The following is an 18167-nucleotide window of genomic DNA, read 5'->3' as shown; positions in this document are numbered from 1 at the left end:
TGGCTCTGAGCAGCTCCATATGTGCTCGTGCAGCCATTCTACTTGTCTCCAGAGGCGAGTGGACGAGTGGTCACCTTCCTTCAAAGACGACAAGACGTGGAGACAAGGTGACAAGACGTGGAGACAAGCAAGAAGCAGTCAGCGGATGTGGGCCTGCGGTCTACGCTGGCACTGGTCTGGCCATCTGCGTGACTGTGGACAGCCGTTGCAAACAATTTGCAAAAAAACAGCGGCTCTAGTGGAGGAGCAGCTCCTATAGACGAGTTAGAGCCGGAATCATTTTCAGAGGAGCCGGGGACCTGCCAAACAGGCCCTAATATATCCCCTACCCGATTAGGGTTAGGGTGTCACTTTCCATCAATCTCTAACACAATCTATTATACAACGATAAATGCAGGCATATCTTACAAGTCCCGACACTGGATGACAAATAAGAAACAAAGCAATAACTTCATAAGTAGGAGTGGCATACCTAAAGCAGAGTTTGCTTTCACAGAGACTACTGAAACCTGGTTATTAGCTGAAAACAGGCCTTTTCCAGCAGCTTCCAGACTGAGCTGGCCAAGTTTCCATTCTTGTTCTGCACCTGTTTGTAACATAAGTAAACTATTATGAAACAGGAGAAATTTATGTAGCATGACAAGAGGAACCATAATGAAAGAAGTGTGCATAACTTTAAGATTCTGAGACTTTTGTGATGCCCATATATTTTGTTTAGTGGTAGTTGCGTAGCTGTGTACTATAGAGCACAAATGAAAAGGTAACAAATAAACACAAGTTGTGGCACAAACAAGCAACCACAGCCTATATACATAGCACATCAGCACAATTAACACCATAAGAAATCATCAGGCTATCTTCAGAAGATGCAACTTTTTTAGAGAAAGACTAAACTAATCCATCTTGATTAATTGAGTGGGGCACAACATTCTCCGCAGAAATTTGGATACACCCATGTGCACATGGACAGCATTGAGTATTAACTTTAATGGAAATATGAAAGGATGAATAGTCAACGTACATGTAAAAGAATGAAATGCCGCATCTAGACGTGCCAGGAGATTCAAGAAAGTTTGATGCCAGGCCCTGCCTTTGTCCGAAGATTGTTCGGAAGCTTTATCCTCAGGAACGAAGTAAAGTCCATCTCTGGATGCTTCAAACTCCAAAACAGAGGTGCAAACTTTAACAAGATCAGATGCCTCTTTTTGAACCACCCGAAGCAATTTCCTTCTTTTTAATAGATGACCATGAAATTCAGGGGGGATTCCTGAACCCTTTGCCGTTGAACCACCTGCACTGGAAGTATTTGGCCCAGCACAGGCCCATCCCATTGCTCTCTCAAGTTGTCCTTCGGCCGAAACAGAAATGCTTTCACAAGCTTGCAGGACTTCAATTGACCTTGTTATTAATGAGACAGAAGATTGGATCTTATCTAACAAATTGCTTCTGCTCAGATTTAACATCAAAGAGATGAACTTATCATCACTAAGAATATTTTGTGACAAAACCTTCACCTTCTGTGCATGAGACGATGAAATATCATGTAGCCATTCAACCTGAACTATTTCCAAAATAATTTTGCGCAGAGCCTCAGTGAGCTCATTTAATTGCCTTTTCATTAGCGAAACTGCAGTCCCGGCAGCTCTAGCTGTTTCATAAGCATTACAATACTCCTCAAGCATTAATGCAACCCTTCCAACGGCAGCAGAATCTCTTTTAGGCTGATCTGATGCTCTTATTCCTTGACTCAGCTGCAGCAAAGCGCTAATTTCTTCATCTAACTTTAGGGTGAGCGCAGGAGCAATCCTTTCTGTAACATACCGGAAAACTTGTTTTTCCACATAGATCGCAAGCTTCTTTTTAAGAGTCATGTAAAGTTGATTGGCATTAATGCCATGCTCAAGAGAAGATGAAATCTCACGCATGCATAAAACAAGAACCGAATCAAGAAGATTGAGTTCCCAAACAAAAAAAGCATGATCCTTCAATATGCCAGCTAAAGGCCACACCACGTCAGACAATGAAGAGCCCAAAGACAAAGCATCTTTAATATTGGAAATGGGATTGTCTATGTGAGGAAACATGCCAGATGATGATAGCATATGGTCCAGCGATTCCAGGTCAGCAAAGGGCTTTGCGAAGATTGAAAGGAGGGCCTTAATTTGTCCATAATGAAACTCACTTTCCTGATCATGGTCCACCAAAGATGAAACATACTGTTTAGAAGAAAGCAGCGAATTCATGATATTGTCTTCTACTTTCATAAGTGACAAAATACGCATATCTTTCTGTCTCCATGTTTCATGTAATTGTTCCAATTGAGCCCTACAGATTTCCTCCTGTGAAGCTAGCTCCTCTGCTTCTTCCCATGATAGATGTTCTCTACCTCTTGCAGCAGCTTCTTCAAGAGCTATTTGCTGCTCAGTAATTCTGCCAACTTTCACAGAGTAGTTCTGTTCCAATTCAGCAAGAGATGTTCTCTCAAGTTCAACCTCAATCAGCTTCTCTAGAGCATTATCAACAGAACCACGTACCTCAGAAATTGACCTGACGGTTTCCTTTACCTCTGAATTATGTGGAACAACTGATCTGATAAATTCTGGAAGAAAAGCTTCAGTCATTTGTTCAATCAAGTTGATGCTTGAGTGCAAAGCTGCCTGAAAAGTAGAGGCCCAGTGCCTAGGACTGGGCTTTGCATAAGCAGCACTTGTTTCTGCTAAGGTTCTCCCAATAACTTCATGCACTTCATCAACAACTCCAGAAATTAATGCACATTTTTCTATATGTTGTTCAAATACTTGCAAGCTCATTCCAGCATCAGCTTGAAGACCAGAATCATCTGTCCTAAATTTAGCTTTTCCAATAGCTTTAATTGAGAGTTCAGACACTTTGGCTCTAATATCACCATATAGCTGACTCACAGCAATCCCAAGAATAGAGAGGACCTTACCTGTTGTCTCCTGTACATCGCCCTTGGCTGGAGTTTTGATCTCACCCTGCTGAGGACTTCCTGAATGCGATAAATGAGTACTATCACCATCCTTCTTTTGTGAAGGCAACTGAACAGAGTTCATGAATACAGAAAGTATCCGCTCTTTTGATTGCACTTCGTTATTCAACCCAATAGAATTCATCAGTTCAGAACACTCCCTCGCAAGTTTCTCCACACATGAAACATAACTTTCCATTTGATTTACGAGATCCTGATATCTTTGTTGCACCAGATTAATGCCTTCACCTTGAACCTTAGCAATGACTTCTGCAGCCTGTATTTTAGCCAGGGAAAGCATATCTTGCGATGTACTCCTTACAGATCGCTGCAAGACTTGCGCCCAACTAGTAACCGGACTGGTTGTGATGTAGTTAACCGGAAGAACTTGCTTCAAGACTAAAGAATATTCACCAAGTGAGTCTAAAGCAGAGGAAAGTCCACCCTGTAACTCAGATAATAATTGAGAAATCTCCCTATCCAATTCCGAGCATTGCGCTCTTGTTGGTTCTGGTACAACTGTAAGTGGGACCCCTGATTCTAGGACGGCTGAAATAAGGCTCAATGTCTTGTCCTTACAATTCAATTGCATGCATGACTCAATGCACGCAACAGAGTTCTCCCGTATAGCCTCAAGAACCAGTGCATGTTTTTCGACCCATATTGCAAGCTTGTTAGCTTCATCAACTGCCGCCGCTTTTGCTTCTGCTAACTCGTGAGCATGAATTTCAAATGAAGTGCGAGATTTCTCAGCACCCGATGTAGCATCAGCTAGGACCAACTTAGCCGACATTTCATGCTGCAAAACACTTGATCTCTCTTTCTCAGCATGATAAAATATAGCCGATGCAACCTCATACTGATCTAAAATATCCAAGAATTTCTGCACATAGTAAAAAGAAGGTAGCAGGAGATTAAAAAATTTATTTGAAATACTTAAACTTCGATGAACAAACTTGTACATAATACCTTTAGAGACGATACTGTAGCTGGCAAATTAGTTAAGAAAAGATCCTTGTGCTCCTGGGAAAAGGAAACAACTGTTCAAACAGATAGTGACAGTGATAATAATAATGTATAGTTCAGGACAGGCCACAGCTACAAAATGGGCCTTAATCCTGAAACAGTAATACAAGTGTATATGTACTAGTGTGTGAAAGACGGAATCAGAGAGGCTATATCATCCATTTGATTCATACAAGGCTACAACCTTATCGGAACTAGTGTTAAAAGTGTCATTTTGGTGTCGCTTAAGCGCCAAAGCGCAGCAGGAGCAACGACACAGCAGATGATTTGCCTTATATTCGTATGTCGTTCGCCTTACGGCCAAGGCATCTGAAAAACGTCACTTTGGCGTCCAATTCACGTCAAATTGCTTATGGCTGGCACCATATGGGGAAGCCTCTGTTCTGGGCAACAGAAAACGTGAGAGGGATTGGAAACGGCGGAGAAACTGAGAGAGAAGAAGCACATGGGAGAAACAGAACACGCAGGAGAGAGAGAGAGAGGGTGCGCCGGTGATTCTCACACCAGTGAGCGGGAGAGGAACCAGAAGCCACAGCTCGCCCGTGCCAATGCGTTCCCCTGCGCCGACGAGTAAAGTTGTCGCCCGCCCACCGCCGAGGCCTGCGGTCATCTTCCCCCAATCAGTGTTGGCCTGCAACATCCTGCCTCCTCTGTTCCTCCATTGGGCTGCAGCGTCCAAAACTGTTCTGTTCCTCTGTCTCAAGCAAGCAGAGCAGCGCATCTAGAGGTAGGGAAGCAAGAGAAAGTGAGGAGCAGAGACGGAGCGGTAATGGAGAACGAGAGAGAGGTGCTGCAGGGCTGGGGAGAGGATCAGGAGTTCGAGAGATGAAGCATGAAGGTGAGGAGCATATAAGCTGGGCCAGACTACTTGCTCCTTCTCCATTCTTTTCCTTTTTCCTTTTCGGTTTTCTTCATGATACTCTAAGCTGCTTTTTAGTTTTCCTTATGCTGTTAAGGCGTCACCTCGCCTCACGCCTTAGTCGCTTAAGCATAAGGTGGTAATCAATCACCACGTCTCGCCTTACAGCCAATGATAGATAATGAAAAAGTTATTTAATCATGCACCAATAACCTACTGTATATTTCTTAGGAATAAATTAAAAAAAAACTCGACCTGCGGGGGGTAAGACAGCCCCCGGGCATTGTATTAAGAAGAAGACCTTCTCACACAGATCGAGAAAACCCCCGAACCCCTGCCCCACCCATACACAGCGGCATCGAAGCCCATGTGAGAACGACCACGACCGGGGCTGAGCCTTAGACCTGTGCTTTGGCGTAGGACAGACGAAGGGATTTTTTTAACCACAGCCTGAAATTCGCTCCCACGGGGAGTCGAACCCAGGACCTGAGGAGTGCTACTCAGACCACCTAACCAACTCAGCTAGAGGCCCTTTCGCTTAGGAATAAATTAAACAAGAAAGTTTGGCTATAACCATACATACAACATCAGTTAGCTAATTTGCTAGTGTCCCTACATTTGCTTCAATCATCGATAAATACAATTTTTCCAGATCAAATAGTACTCCTTCCGTTCAATAATTTATGACTCTTTCGACAAGTCATCATCTTCACAAGCAACTTTGGCAAACCAAAAGTGAATTATTCATAGTTATATGTTGGTAAATGGGAAAAAAACATGTTTGGAAGTACTTCTGATGACAAATAGAAAGTCTAACAGTGCAACCTTCACGTGAAAAAACTAATAAATCCAAGCAGTCAAAGCTTATGTCTGACCACTCAAATTCCAAAGCAGCATATATTTCTGGAAAATTTTGCATAGTAAATACAACAAGGGCATGTTTGGGTCCCATGAATTGAAACAAATATCTAGAAAGTGCTTCTCATTTTATTATTAGATTATTTTCCAATTCCTACGGACCGAAAGGACCTAAGAGGAGAGTGAAAGTTTTCCACGATGAAGCGTATGTTTAGTAACAGACCCCTGTTAAATTAATCACAAATGGTAGATTCAGAGAAACTTTCCGGCTCAAATAGATAACAGTTACCTGCAAAGGAACACGAATTTCTTGAATTCTAGAAGAGAACAAGCTCAAACTAACTGCTAATTCCATTCCTTTCTTCTCTTCACCGGCAATTCCTGCTTCATCTTGGATATTTCCACGTGTCCACTCAATCAATGGATCCCAAATAAATACTTCCAACAACATCAAGATAATATCTTTGTTCTTCAAGAGGACACCCATAACTTCCTCACAAGTAACTCTAAAAACACCTTCCACGCCAGTCAATCCTAAAGCTGATTCAATTGTTTGAGTGAGACGGAATGGAACAATTTCTGGAATCTTCAACCTCTTCCCTTTATCAAAGCATATGTTGTAATCAATATGAACCACATCCCCATTGCTGAAATCCATAAGAATGTTGTCCAAATGTCTATCTCCAAGACCCAGTATATGGCCAACTATGCTCATGGCTGCTACGCTCCTGGAGAATCTGTAATGAGAAAATGATTCACAGTTAAGCAATCGCCAACATCAAATTTAGTTATCAGCCATTCAAATCAAGAAGAAGGGCTATCATAGCACTCTTTGGTAACCTGCATTATGTTGAACAAATGAGTAACCAATAATGTGTTCATCAATGCATTGTTGACCTTCTTTATTCTTTAAATTCAGTTATCATTCTCTTTCTCTACTTTAAAGCACAAGTTTCGTCTGTCGTGCGTCACGAGCGAAGAGCGTAGAGTAGTTATGTTTTTCTCCATCACGTCTCGCCTAACAATTAGGTCGTTACCTGTCAGATGGGCCGTGAGAACACGAAGCCACACGCAGCGCAACGCTTTCGGATAGTACCACCTCGCTAGTTGAAGGAGGATGAGCGACCGAGCGAGCTATAAAAAAGATACAGATCTCCTTTTCAACTCATACCTTTCTTGGCATTTTGACTAAGATAAAGTGCAGTATCTACAATTTAATATCTGGCATGTGGGCCATATGTCCACTTTAATTTTAAATTTATTTTTTGTGGAGACTGGAGAGGGTCCACTTTAATTTTAAATTTATTTTTATAGGGAAAGTCCATCAAACTGTTATTAGACCCTCGGGTGTCATACAACTGTTGGAGTATACCATCAAATATGATTAGTGTACTGTTGCAACGCACGGACATTGTACTAGTATGATATTAAAAATTTAAAATACATCATTGCATGACAAGCATTACTTCACAAAGTTACTTAAGCCATGTTTGGATCCATTAGCTGTATTAGTTAGCTAGCTCTTTCCCTTGCACTACTCTTATCTCACCTTTGTATTCTCTCTCTTCTTAATGAAATGACAAGTAACTCTCTTGCGTTATTCAAGAAAAAAATAGTTACCTAGCTAAAGCTCATAGCTGATATTAGCTAGCTAACTACTAGTTGATATTAGCTGGTTTGGTCCAATTAGTAAGATAGTTGTTAGTTGGGTATTCAGCTCCAAACAGGGCCTTATATACACAAAGTTCTTAACCAGAGTTCCTAATATTAACATGAGTTTTAAATTGAAAATACTGAAGATGGCCTGCACACACAACAAACTCTTGCCAACGTTAGTAGAATCAAATCCATGACAAAGCACTGTGCAGAAAACTACGAAGACTGTCTTCGCCTCAGCCTCCACGGAAGGCCCAAATCTAAGGACTAGGGATTTGCAACCACTTAATTCGGCAAATTCTCCTCTTTCTTCCTTCCAAGAAAAAAAAACTCGACCTGCAGGGGTACCTGGATTATTAAGAGGACCTTCTCACGCAGGTCGAGAAAATCTCCGAACCCCTGTCCCACCCATACACAGCAGCACCAGCGTAGCCCATGTGAGAACGATCGCGACCAAGGTCGGGTCTTAGGCTTGTGCTTTTGTCATGGACAAACGAGGGGATTTTTTAAAAATCCTAGCCTGAAATTCACTCCTACGGGGAGTCAAACTCAGGACCTAAGAAGTGTTACTCAAACCACCTAACCATAGAGGCCCTTTCACTTCCTTCCAAGAAAAGAGTAAACATCTTTAATATGTCAACTGTTGTTTAAGAATACTAACTAAAGCAGAAATTCAATTTAATATATTATATACTCCCTCCAGTGACAAAAAAGGATGGTGTTTTGGACAAGATTTAATTAAACCTTTAAAACAATAAATTTTGTTTGAAAACATGTATGTTATGTGTGTACAATTGTACTGAAAATTACTTGCAGTTGCAGGATCTTATAGATGTGAAGGAATTTAAGAATATATTCTAGAAGAAATTAGTGGCAAAGAGAAAGTGGTGGTGGATAAAGTATACTGTGTTCAAAATAAAGGTGTTGTGCCTCCACATACCTATTTACTTTGGAGTTAAAGTTTCTGAACCCTTCGCTTGCACACCACATTTCTTGCCACAGAATCTGTTTCGGAGTCTCATTCATAAGCTCCAATAGAACTTTTCTTTTAACGTCTAATGGCCAATCTCTTCGTGAGACTACCCTTTTTATCCCTTTTTCTTTCAGTGCTGGTATAATCTTTCCATAGAACATGTCACTTGGACGGGGAACAGGTGCAACAGGGTTGTGAATGTTACCAGTGCTAACTGAAGATACTTGTGCCTCTGCATGTGCATGTGCCAACTGTGAACGCTTTTGCCATGATTTGTACACATTGTATATGCTGCTTACATTTTCCACCCACTGGATCAGTCCAGCTCGTCCACTAACCGGTGTAACGGAATAGAACCGTAGTGTGATATTTCGACTTCGAGTGTCGGAAGACGAATACAACAGGCTATTTATTGCCTCCAACAGTTGCATTATCCGTGAATCAAGGCGTAAATCTTCCCGGCCCTTGAGAAGGTAAGTGTACCTCTGACCATCCGATCCTTGCAAGATGAGCTTCTTAGGCCTTGTCTTTGTTGAAAGTATTGTTACCTCTTTACAGAAGGAAGATATGGTTACAATGCCATGGTTTCCAGAAAAGGATTCTGAGGAACCAAGTATCTTCTCAAAACCAGGCATTGGAATGTCAGAGGTTGACAAAACAGCTAGCTGTGGAGCAATTTCACTTAACATTATGTGTGACCTTCTTTGATGTGTGGCTAAAGAAGCAGCAATTGAATCAAAAGGTTGCCAAATCTCTCCTAATGCTGCTGGAGATCCAGGGGGCATCTTAAGGGTTGTGACTGCAGATTTCAGCTTAGCATTGTATTCTTTATGGAACCACATTTCATGGGGTGTTTTTGGTTCACGAGATGTAGACACCAGACGACGTTCCAAGGCTACAACTATTGGAGTCATAACAGCAGAATATTTTGCAGCATTAATCTTGTTCTTTTCTGCCGAACTCAGTGTAGAATTTGCAGCAACCCTTACAGCTTCATCTTTAAGTATATTGATTCTCCTCAAAACATCTGCATTTAAATAGAAATTTGGCCAATATTAGCATCTGCATCTGTCCTCGTGAAGTGTAGTTCACAACTTTACATGACAGAAATATATTGTCATATAGTCATTGAGACCCAGAAGAAAGGTTAGTATAGAAATACCAAAGGCTAGATACAACTTTTTTCTACATGTAAATTGTTTTATGGAACAATAGCTGGACGACCCTTTCTTTATGGAGACATTCATCATCACGAGTTGGCAAATTTAGAAGCAAAGAAATGATTTTATCTTTGATAGAGGCTGCCCTTCCTTTGAATCTTGGAAAAGCTATTTCTATGAAGAAGTTAGATTGCAGGCACGTAGATTCAGTACTGATAAGTGTTGTCTTTATTTCTTGTATAGCTGCTCTAGATTAGCCCTGCAGCCCACCTCGGGCATGCTTCCTTGTGCGTCTCCTTTTGTACAGTGTTGTTCTTTTGTTTTTGTTAAATAAAGCTCACAGTGGGACCTCCCGGTGTTGGAATATAATATAAGTGAATTGTCCACCTCTTCCTATCAGCTTAAGTTTTTGGGTTGAATTGGTTGGTGCATGCAACTTAATATGCTATCAGAGCCAGAGGTCACGAGTTCGAATCCTGGTTAGCACAATTAAAAATAAAATAATTGTTGCTCGCTCCTATTCCACGTCTGAGACCCAAGAGAGGCTCGACGTGAGGGGGAGTGTTGGAATATAATATAAGTGAATTGTCCACCTCTTCCTATCAGCTTAAGTTTTTGGGTTGAATTGGTTGGTGCATGCAACTTAATACCCGGCTGTATTTTCCGCTCAAAAAACAGTAGCTGTACAGTATGCTTCCAATTGCACCATGCTACTCCCAGTGACAAAAAAATCATTTGCATATAAAAAAACTCGGCATATAGGGGAAAGACCGCCCCATGGTATTCCACTAAGAAGAGTTCAACCGAAGCCCAGCCGAGAAAAGCCACGAAAGCTGGCCCCCTCATACATGGGGATGTCGCCCCCCATGGTTCAGGCCTTAACCCGTGCTTTGAGGCCCAACCCACACGACCACCGTAGGTCAGTTCACTCATACCAACCAAGGGAACCAGCGAGTGACTTTTTTTAATCTCAGCCTGAAATTCGCTCTCACGGAGAGTCAAACCCAGGACCTGAGGAGTGCTATTCAGACCACATAACCAACTCAGCTAGAGGCCCTTTCACAAATCATTTGCATATAACCAAATCATTTAACAGTATTGTTGTTTTGTGCACCAGTAACTGTGCAATATGCTTGGTAGATGTCGTGTGATTTTTTATCTGATATTTCTTCTTGTTAATACAATGATACACACCTCTCGTGTGTGTGCGTGCGTGTGGGCGGGCGGGTGGGCCCTCGTGTAAGGGGTGGTCGTGTGGGTTGGGGCTCAAAGCACGGGTTAAGGCCCGAACCAAAGAGGTGGCTTCCCCATGTGTGTGGGGGCGTGGACGTGCGTGTGCGTGTGTGTGTGTGTTTTACGGGGGGGCACCTGGACAATATGCTTCCAACTGAACTTACAGATGATTTACTGCCAGCAACGAGAAGTTTTATTTGCATACAAGCAATTATTAGAGTATAGCAAGTTGAGAGCACCATCAATCCTAACGCATCTATGCAGCAAGTTTTCATCCTTTCCTTTCATGGCACTGGAAAGTCTGGAACCTAGTTAACTTGTCATGTGCAGTAGCACATAACAATAAAGGGACATCCGGACATGTAATTCCATAATGTGTAATAACTGAACGGACCTTAGGATGCTTTTCATGTTACAGATATCTTTTAAAATCAACTGTATTTTACCAATATCACCTAGCCACTAACATCTTTTTCAAGTCATAAATCAAAAAACATATTACTCAGGTTGGTAGAGAGTGAGACTACAAACTCAATTGTGAAGGAAAGCACAACAGTGTCAAGCATAGCTGAACCTTAAACTAAGTCCTATGTTGGTATCTAAGTTTTTAATCAAATCCTACCTCCTAGTTGATCCATCAGCCAACAAGAGGGGAAGGGAGGCTTACCTGAATGGAGATCTTGTAATGTGCTGAGCCATTGTTCCTCCCAGAGAACAGTAATCATACCTAGCTCCTCAATTGCAAGCTTAACATCTTTAATTAAATTGGGGTATAGCTTAACCTATGAAAAAACAGAAAGATTCCAAACAACATTAATTGGAATAACCGCTTAGAGTCTAAAGCAGATAACCATAGTCTGATATGTAAGATAAAATACCATAAAGTCCGATATGCGCTGAAGCTCCTCAGAGGGTTCTCCTTCGCAAGCACTGATATCAACCAATGTAGGATATACAATAGAGCAAGGAGATAACTTTCCTAGCTTCAGCAATATACTCTCCAAAAGTTCCCTCACTATCTTCTCTGGGTGGGAACTCAAGCGTGCAAAAAGTTGAGGTATAATCTCCTGCATATTTCCAAAGCATATAAGTATGCTGTAAATATTAACATACACCCAAAATTATAGAATATAGAACACTATCATGACGTACCTGCCATGGCAATAAAGGAACTGTTGAAAGCCCACTTTCAAGTGTTTCCTTCAGTTCCACCCCATAGTTCAACATTATGTGAAGTAGATACAGCATCGCACGCATAGTGTAGCTTCTTGTTTTCCCTTTCAAAGCATCATGGTGATATGAAGATTGAAGCTCAGTTGATGAATGGGAAAGATACTGAAAATAAGCATGTGCCGCATGTCCGAAGAGTGATACCCTCCTTTTCCTTAAAGACCACCATATTTCAGTAAGCTTGCCAATCAAAGGTGCAGTGTCCTTTCCAGAATCACATTTACAAAGAACCACCAGCTCTGATGCTAGAACTGCAGAGGGATCATCACCTTCGCGGGACTCAAAGCCTGGTGCTCCAGCTGCAGTTTCTATCAAACTAATTGCCTGTTCAACAAGTAAAGATATGGGGTGCTCTGGTGCAGAATTGTAACACCCTGGTGTCATTGGGTATTCACAACCCACATGATTTGCATGTTCATCAGCACAGATACTTCTGATTATTTCACCCACCTCAGATTTCTCGTCATCTGTTAAATGACATCTACTCGGGGAGAGTTCAGACTGAAGAACAGGGGACAGTGAATTCTGCAAATTTGAATCAGTTCCAGACAGAGAATAACTGCCATGAGCAAAGCACCAGGATGCATAAGCAAGCCAAGCCTTACCCATAGTGGGGCAAAGTTGCCAGGATATCTTTCGAGCAGTGCCTATGATTTCTTGAGCAAGTGCATGATAATCCAAAGTCGAAACAGATACACTATCACCAGATAGAAGTTTCTCTGCCCCATCTTGAAATCCATCAGAATCGCTGAAATCTTTTACTACCATTGGAATGATCGAATTTAAAGGACTTGAGTTCGCTTGCTCCATCCAGGTTGAGAGTTTCAAACAAGCCCTAGCAACCAGTGAATGTGAAGTGCCAATGCCAGATGAACAACTAACTCTAGACAGAACACTAGCTCGGACCAGTGACCACAGATCAGATAGAGCCTCTTCATTATTTCCATTTGCATGCTTCAGCAAGGCACCTTCATACTTAATGTTCAATTCAAGTATTTCCTTGTCCATCTCATCAGATGACTTCAAAGGATGATCTATGAGGTATTGATTTAAACGAGTAGCCAACATAAAATTGCTCTGCTTTCTAGAAAGACTTGCAAGCTTCTGACAGAGAAGAAGAGTGGATAAAGAAGATGGCCGTGTATTACGGTACACTTTGAAGACCTTTAGCCACATGTTGCAATCTTGATGCATTTTATCGACAGGATCATGCAGTGCTTTCAGTAAAGAATCCATTATTGATTGTGATTGATTAAGTCCATTTTGGGAGGTCAACCCCAAGGCTTCTTCCAATGCAAATATGCAATGAAGCTGGCCAGCGCAAGCAGCAGCTTGAGGCAATCCATTGAGTGGGACAACAGTGAGTGCTTCATCCAACATCAATTTAGCCTTATGAAGCTCCTCTGTTATGCCCTCTAACTTGCTATTACATCGCAGCATTCCACGCAAAAGCATAAGTTCACTTCTCTCAAGTGCAACCTTGGGATCAAGGGTGAGCTCATTGCTGCTTTTTGGAGTCAGGTCAAGATAACCCCAAGCTGAATGAAAGTCCCCCTCATCAAAGCACGCCATTGCATGGATAGCATTAAGTTCGTTGCCAGCACTTGTTAGAGCTCCTGAAAAAGGTTTGCCGGCGTGTACAGCACGGAGCACTTGTAACTCAGCAAGCCAACTCTCTAAGCATTTCCAATCTGAAAGGGATGTGTAGCACTCAATAACACGCTCTATGATGTACTGAATGCCATCAGATTTCATGGAGATAAGGGCTTCCTCCGACTGCAGTAGATGTGAATAATGTGCAGCAGCCTTTTCATACTGCCCCTGGGATTGATAGATCAATCCTGATATCCAGGAGAAGCGATTGTCGCGATCAGATACGCCCCGAACTAGTTGATTATCTTGCTCAAAGTAAGAATAGAATGTTGATGCAGCCCACTTCTGAAGTCCAACTAAGGCATCTGTTTCATGACATCTGCAGAGTGCCAGGGAAGCATGCCGGAGGACTTTCATAACATCTGCTTCTAACCTCTCTCTAAAGGCATGACTTTCAGTAGCCCCACCCATGTGACTATTGCCTCTGAGAGATGATGCAGCCAGGTTTCTGAGATCTACCAGCCGCAGTGAACAATAGTGAATGACTGCATCACTGCAATGCATAGCTAATCCTGCATTCAACATTGGATCACAAATTCGTGAAAACCACTCTTCACAAACTCGTTTGTTTGCATGGAAAAACACGGAACTTGCTTTTGGTGGGGGTGATAGAACAAAGGAACCTTCATATGCATTGTAAGCATATTTTTTCAATGCCTCAACAAAATCCAATAGAAGACGCATTGGCAATAAGCAAATGTCAGCTGGCCCTATATACCTTCCTTCAGCTTCCTTAGCTTCCACCATTAATACATTTGTTACATCCAAAAGCATGCGTTCTAGAGCTGCAAATGTCTGAGTGGGACCACCTAGATGAGTTCGAAGCCGAAGGTTAATGCAGTGCCGGGCAGCTTCATGGATTCCCCACCAAACAGCAGCATGATTATTTACTGAGTATATTATATCAATAGTATTTCTGTCCACACCAGGGCCTTTGGGGAGTTCATTCCCATCAGCATCTCCAAACATATCAATTTGACCATAACGCGTATCTTTCTTCCCACGGTAACTAAAGACCAGCCGTTGCACCCAAGACGAAAGAGGTAACTTCAATCTGAGAGAAAGGTAACTCAAAACAGAAACAAGCTGCTGCCAGTGGAGTTTCCTAGGCTGTTGCTTCACAGCAAGCACATGCCTCCAGTTCATGCAATGGTTGGACATGTTAACAATATCTGAGGAATTACGATAATTATGTTCATCTGCAAACAAGCCAAACGCATATGTTGTGATAGGCAAGGTGATTGAAAATAACCTTAAGAATGCATCCTTTACATTACTATCTGGATCACTAAGCTTGTCTAGCAGAACCTGAGCAACAACATAGAAATTCATGGGGTTGATGAGCCTTCCCAGAAATAGTAACTCCAAGGTTATTGCAACATGGTACCTTACTTTAGACTCCCTATCATATGCACAATCCAAGACAGCAAAAAGGATATCACTCGAAAGGGTAGCATCCCAAATTACCTCATAAGAGAAACTGAAATTATCCACACCCCTCTCCAATCCATGGATCAATTTTTCAAATGAACCTATCCAATCTAGAGCCTCTAATTTCAGTGTCAAAGATGATGATGCATTAAGGCCCTGAACTATGTATTTGCCATATTTATGCACAAACTTCTTTTTACATTCACAAGAAATCTTCTTTTCTAACACAACCGGCTGTGTTTTATAACCTCCAGAGTCTCTTTCAAATGGTTCAGATGCTGGCATATTGCTTGAGAGTTCCATGTTGCTCAGTTTGTGTAGTGTAGAGAAAATCTGAAACTGCATCTCAAGGAAATTATGGAAAGGGGCACCAAATGGGTCAAGCTTCTTTAAGATGAATTGTATCAAGTTAGTTGTTCTCTCATTTCTCTTTTTTGTATCCAGTGCAATAGTCGCCAGAAGAATCTTGAGATCAAATTTCATTAGGCAAAGCAACTGATCCTCTGAATATTGTGGCCAACAATGCACACCTGAGTTCGACTCGTTTTTCCTTTCACTGTTCAATTCTAAGGGGGGACTATGGATATCAGGGCAACTTGCTTGCCCTTCCGCTAGCAGAGATTTTATCAGCTCCAACTCATTCATCACTGATGCAATTGCTTGATCAACTACATCTTCCAATCCATGCTGTAAGCAAAAAATGTAGGTAGCTGCTGAGTTTGCAACCACGCTGTGGTTTGGATGAAGACGTGACTTAGATAAAATTGAACTGAAGTCAAGCAAAGCTCCAACAGAAGCTGCATGGAGCCCCAAATTTTGCAGTGATAGAACTTGCAGGTTAGTCTTAAGTGCTGCCGCCAACTGTGCCGAGGAGGCAACTTCCAAGCTCTGGACCAACACATCCACAAAATGGACATAAAAATCAGCAAACCTTTCCTGCAGAATCTCTGCAAGCAAGACCAAGCATTTGGATGCGTCTTCCATCCTCTCAGACCAGCCAAGGTTAGAGGCTATCACTGATGCACACCTTAAAAGTTGAGGAGCTAAACCTTCCAGAGGCCCAGCTACAAGTTCTCTTAGGTTATTTCGCTCAGCCACACCAGAAGACATAATCTGCAGTACCGTAGAGAAACAAGCAAACAGCGAACGAAGCCTCCCAGGATTATGGCTGCCTCCCAGGTTGAGATCATGCACAAGCCCCTCCATATCGGCCAAGAACTTGGGCAGTAATCCAAGTGAAAACTGCAGATTCCCAAGCCAATGCCACTGAAACTGCGGAAAACTATCAATGATCATGCTGCGATCTGCATCAGCTAGGTCCTGCACAAACGCCCACCCAAGAAGCAGGTCCATGATATCAACAAACTGTGGACGGAAGCAGTGGGGAAACTTGGCGGCAACCAACATAAGCAGGCTGAGCAGACACCGGAGCACAGCGGGCGACATCCGCTCATCCTCTAGCACGTCACGGCAGGCTGCAAGGAGAGGCGGCACGAACCTCTCGACTGGGGACACGTCCCCAGTGGACAGGAGCTCCCGGAGCCCCTCGGCGACGAGAGCAGCTGAGGAGGGGTCACCCAGGAGCGGCAGTGCCCAGGCGACGAACCCGTCCGGCAGGCCCCCGGGCGCTTCGTGCGAGCACAGCACCGCGCAGAGCGCCGCGTACGCCGATACCGCCGCCCGCCGCACGGCATAGGACCTGCACAGCAAACAATAAAGCATGAGCCGGGTGAATCGAGTGATTCGTCACAAATGGGGAAGGAAAGCGATGAGGAGAGGAAGGTTCACTTACGCATCGTCGGCGAGGAGGACCGAAAGGGGCGGGGCGAGGAAGGGAGCGAGGGCAGGTAACAGGGGGCGGTTAGGTGGGTGGAGGAAGGAGAGACGGAGGTTGGAGAGGGCGGCGGTGCGGGAGGCATCGTCGGAGGGGTGCGGGGGATCGGCGGCGGCGGCGGAAAGGAGGGAGGAGAGGTGCTGCTGGAGCTGGTGGTGCGCGTAGGAGGGACGAGGGGTTTGCATTGTCGCGACCGCCACGCCGTCAATCTCATCGGCCGCCGCGCTGCCTAGCCCGCCCGGCACGGAGAATCAGAAGAGCAGTCTCGCTCGGGGTCGGCGTCTCCGCTGTCTTCTCTCGTTGAACGCCCGGTGAACCGACGGTTCAGATCGACGTAGGGCAATCGGAATTCTCGGTTGGGATACATTTGGGGCGCGTCTGGTGGATCGGTCTAAATCACGAAAAAAAAACAGTACTCAGACACGGCATAACTCGAAATAATTTAGCGTCGGTCCGACATAGCCCGATATATTAGGATATGTTTGGACCGAGATCGCGGCCCATGGACGGGGCACGAGCACGGCTCGTTTAAGACAGACACGAAATGACCCATATAGAGGCACGAAAATGCACATGTATTTATTAAAATCACACTTCATTCCACACTTTCATGTACTTGATAAAGAACACACAGCTAGAGATAACGGTAGTTAGATGTTTTTTGTAGTTTCGAATTAGAGTATGTGATGTAATTTTACTTTTGTTATGAACGTTAGATAATGAACTAAACTTACGAACTTTGTATAGAGCTGATTATACTCTTTTTCTTTCTAACAAAATAATTTGTAAACGAGGCAGTCATTGCATAGCTCTGGTAACTTAATACAAATATTAAGTTTGCTTTTGGTCGAATTTATTTGTCTTATCTTTTATTTGTTTTATTAAATTTGTTTTGAATTTAGGCATTGATGTGAATTTTGGGCCCTAATGTGAATTTCGGACCAAAAACTGGATTTCGAGCCGCCTGAAATAAGCCCGACACGTTTAAGCAATTACGTGTCGGGTCGTGGGCCGAGGACTAGGACCGTGGGTCGGCCCGGCACGGCCTGAAATTCAAACGGGGCGGGGCGGTCCAAAATTCAAACAATACGGCCCTTTTTGGGCTTGGGCTGGGCCGAACCGGGCGGCCCGAATGTGCACCTATAGGGATAAGGTTGTACTAGGGGTGGCAACGGGGAATTCCCCGTCGGGTTTTAGCTCCTCATCCCTGTTCCTGCGACAAAAATTTGTTCCCGCGAGGATCCCTACGAACGCTTGCGAAGGGC

The 18167-nt window shown here is 43.3% G+C and overlaps 1 protein-coding gene and 1 pseudogene across 2 annotated transcripts in view; one reads left to right on the top strand and one right to left on the bottom strand.

The window, feature by feature from the left end:
• The window catches only part of LOC103643975 (serine/threonine-protein kinase SMG1), a 30695-nt gene extending 13452 nt beyond the window's left edge, over positions 1-17243 (bottom strand). Inside the window, exons 1-9 of one of the 2 annotated variants that reach the window (XR_561409.3) lie at positions 16861-17243; positions 11907-16767; positions 11633-11821; positions 11422-11536; positions 8329-9388; positions 6022-6469; positions 3959-4012; positions 1022-3872; positions 473-586 (exon numbers count right to left, since the gene is read on the bottom strand). Coding sequence is in view for 1 of the 2 variants with exons in the window: in XM_008667149.3 (XP_008665371.1) it covers positions 473-586; positions 1022-3872; positions 3959-4012; positions 6022-6469; positions 8329-9388; positions 11422-11536; positions 11633-11821; positions 11907-16767; positions 16861-17087 (9919 nt within the window). In the remaining variant the exon portion in view is untranslated. The remainder of the gene's footprint in view (positions 1-472; positions 587-1021; positions 3873-3958; positions 4013-6021; positions 6470-8328; positions 9389-11421; positions 11537-11632; positions 11822-11906; positions 16768-16860) is intronic. The other variant, XM_008667149.3, reaches the window with a different exon arrangement.
• LOC111590649 (uncharacterized) lies at positions 6900-7062 on the top strand (annotated as a pseudogene).
• Positions 17244-18167: the final 924 nt, after the last annotated feature.

The sequence above is a fragment of the Zea mays genome, chromosome 1, assembly GCF_902167145.1.
Source record: "Zea mays cultivar B73 chromosome 1, Zm-B73-REFERENCE-NAM-5.0, whole genome shotgun sequence".
NCBI lineage: Eukaryota > Viridiplantae > Streptophyta > Magnoliopsida > Poales > Poaceae > Zea > Zea mays.
Note: the sequence above shows the minus strand (reverse complement) of the source record. Positions and strands in the feature narration are given on the sequence as shown.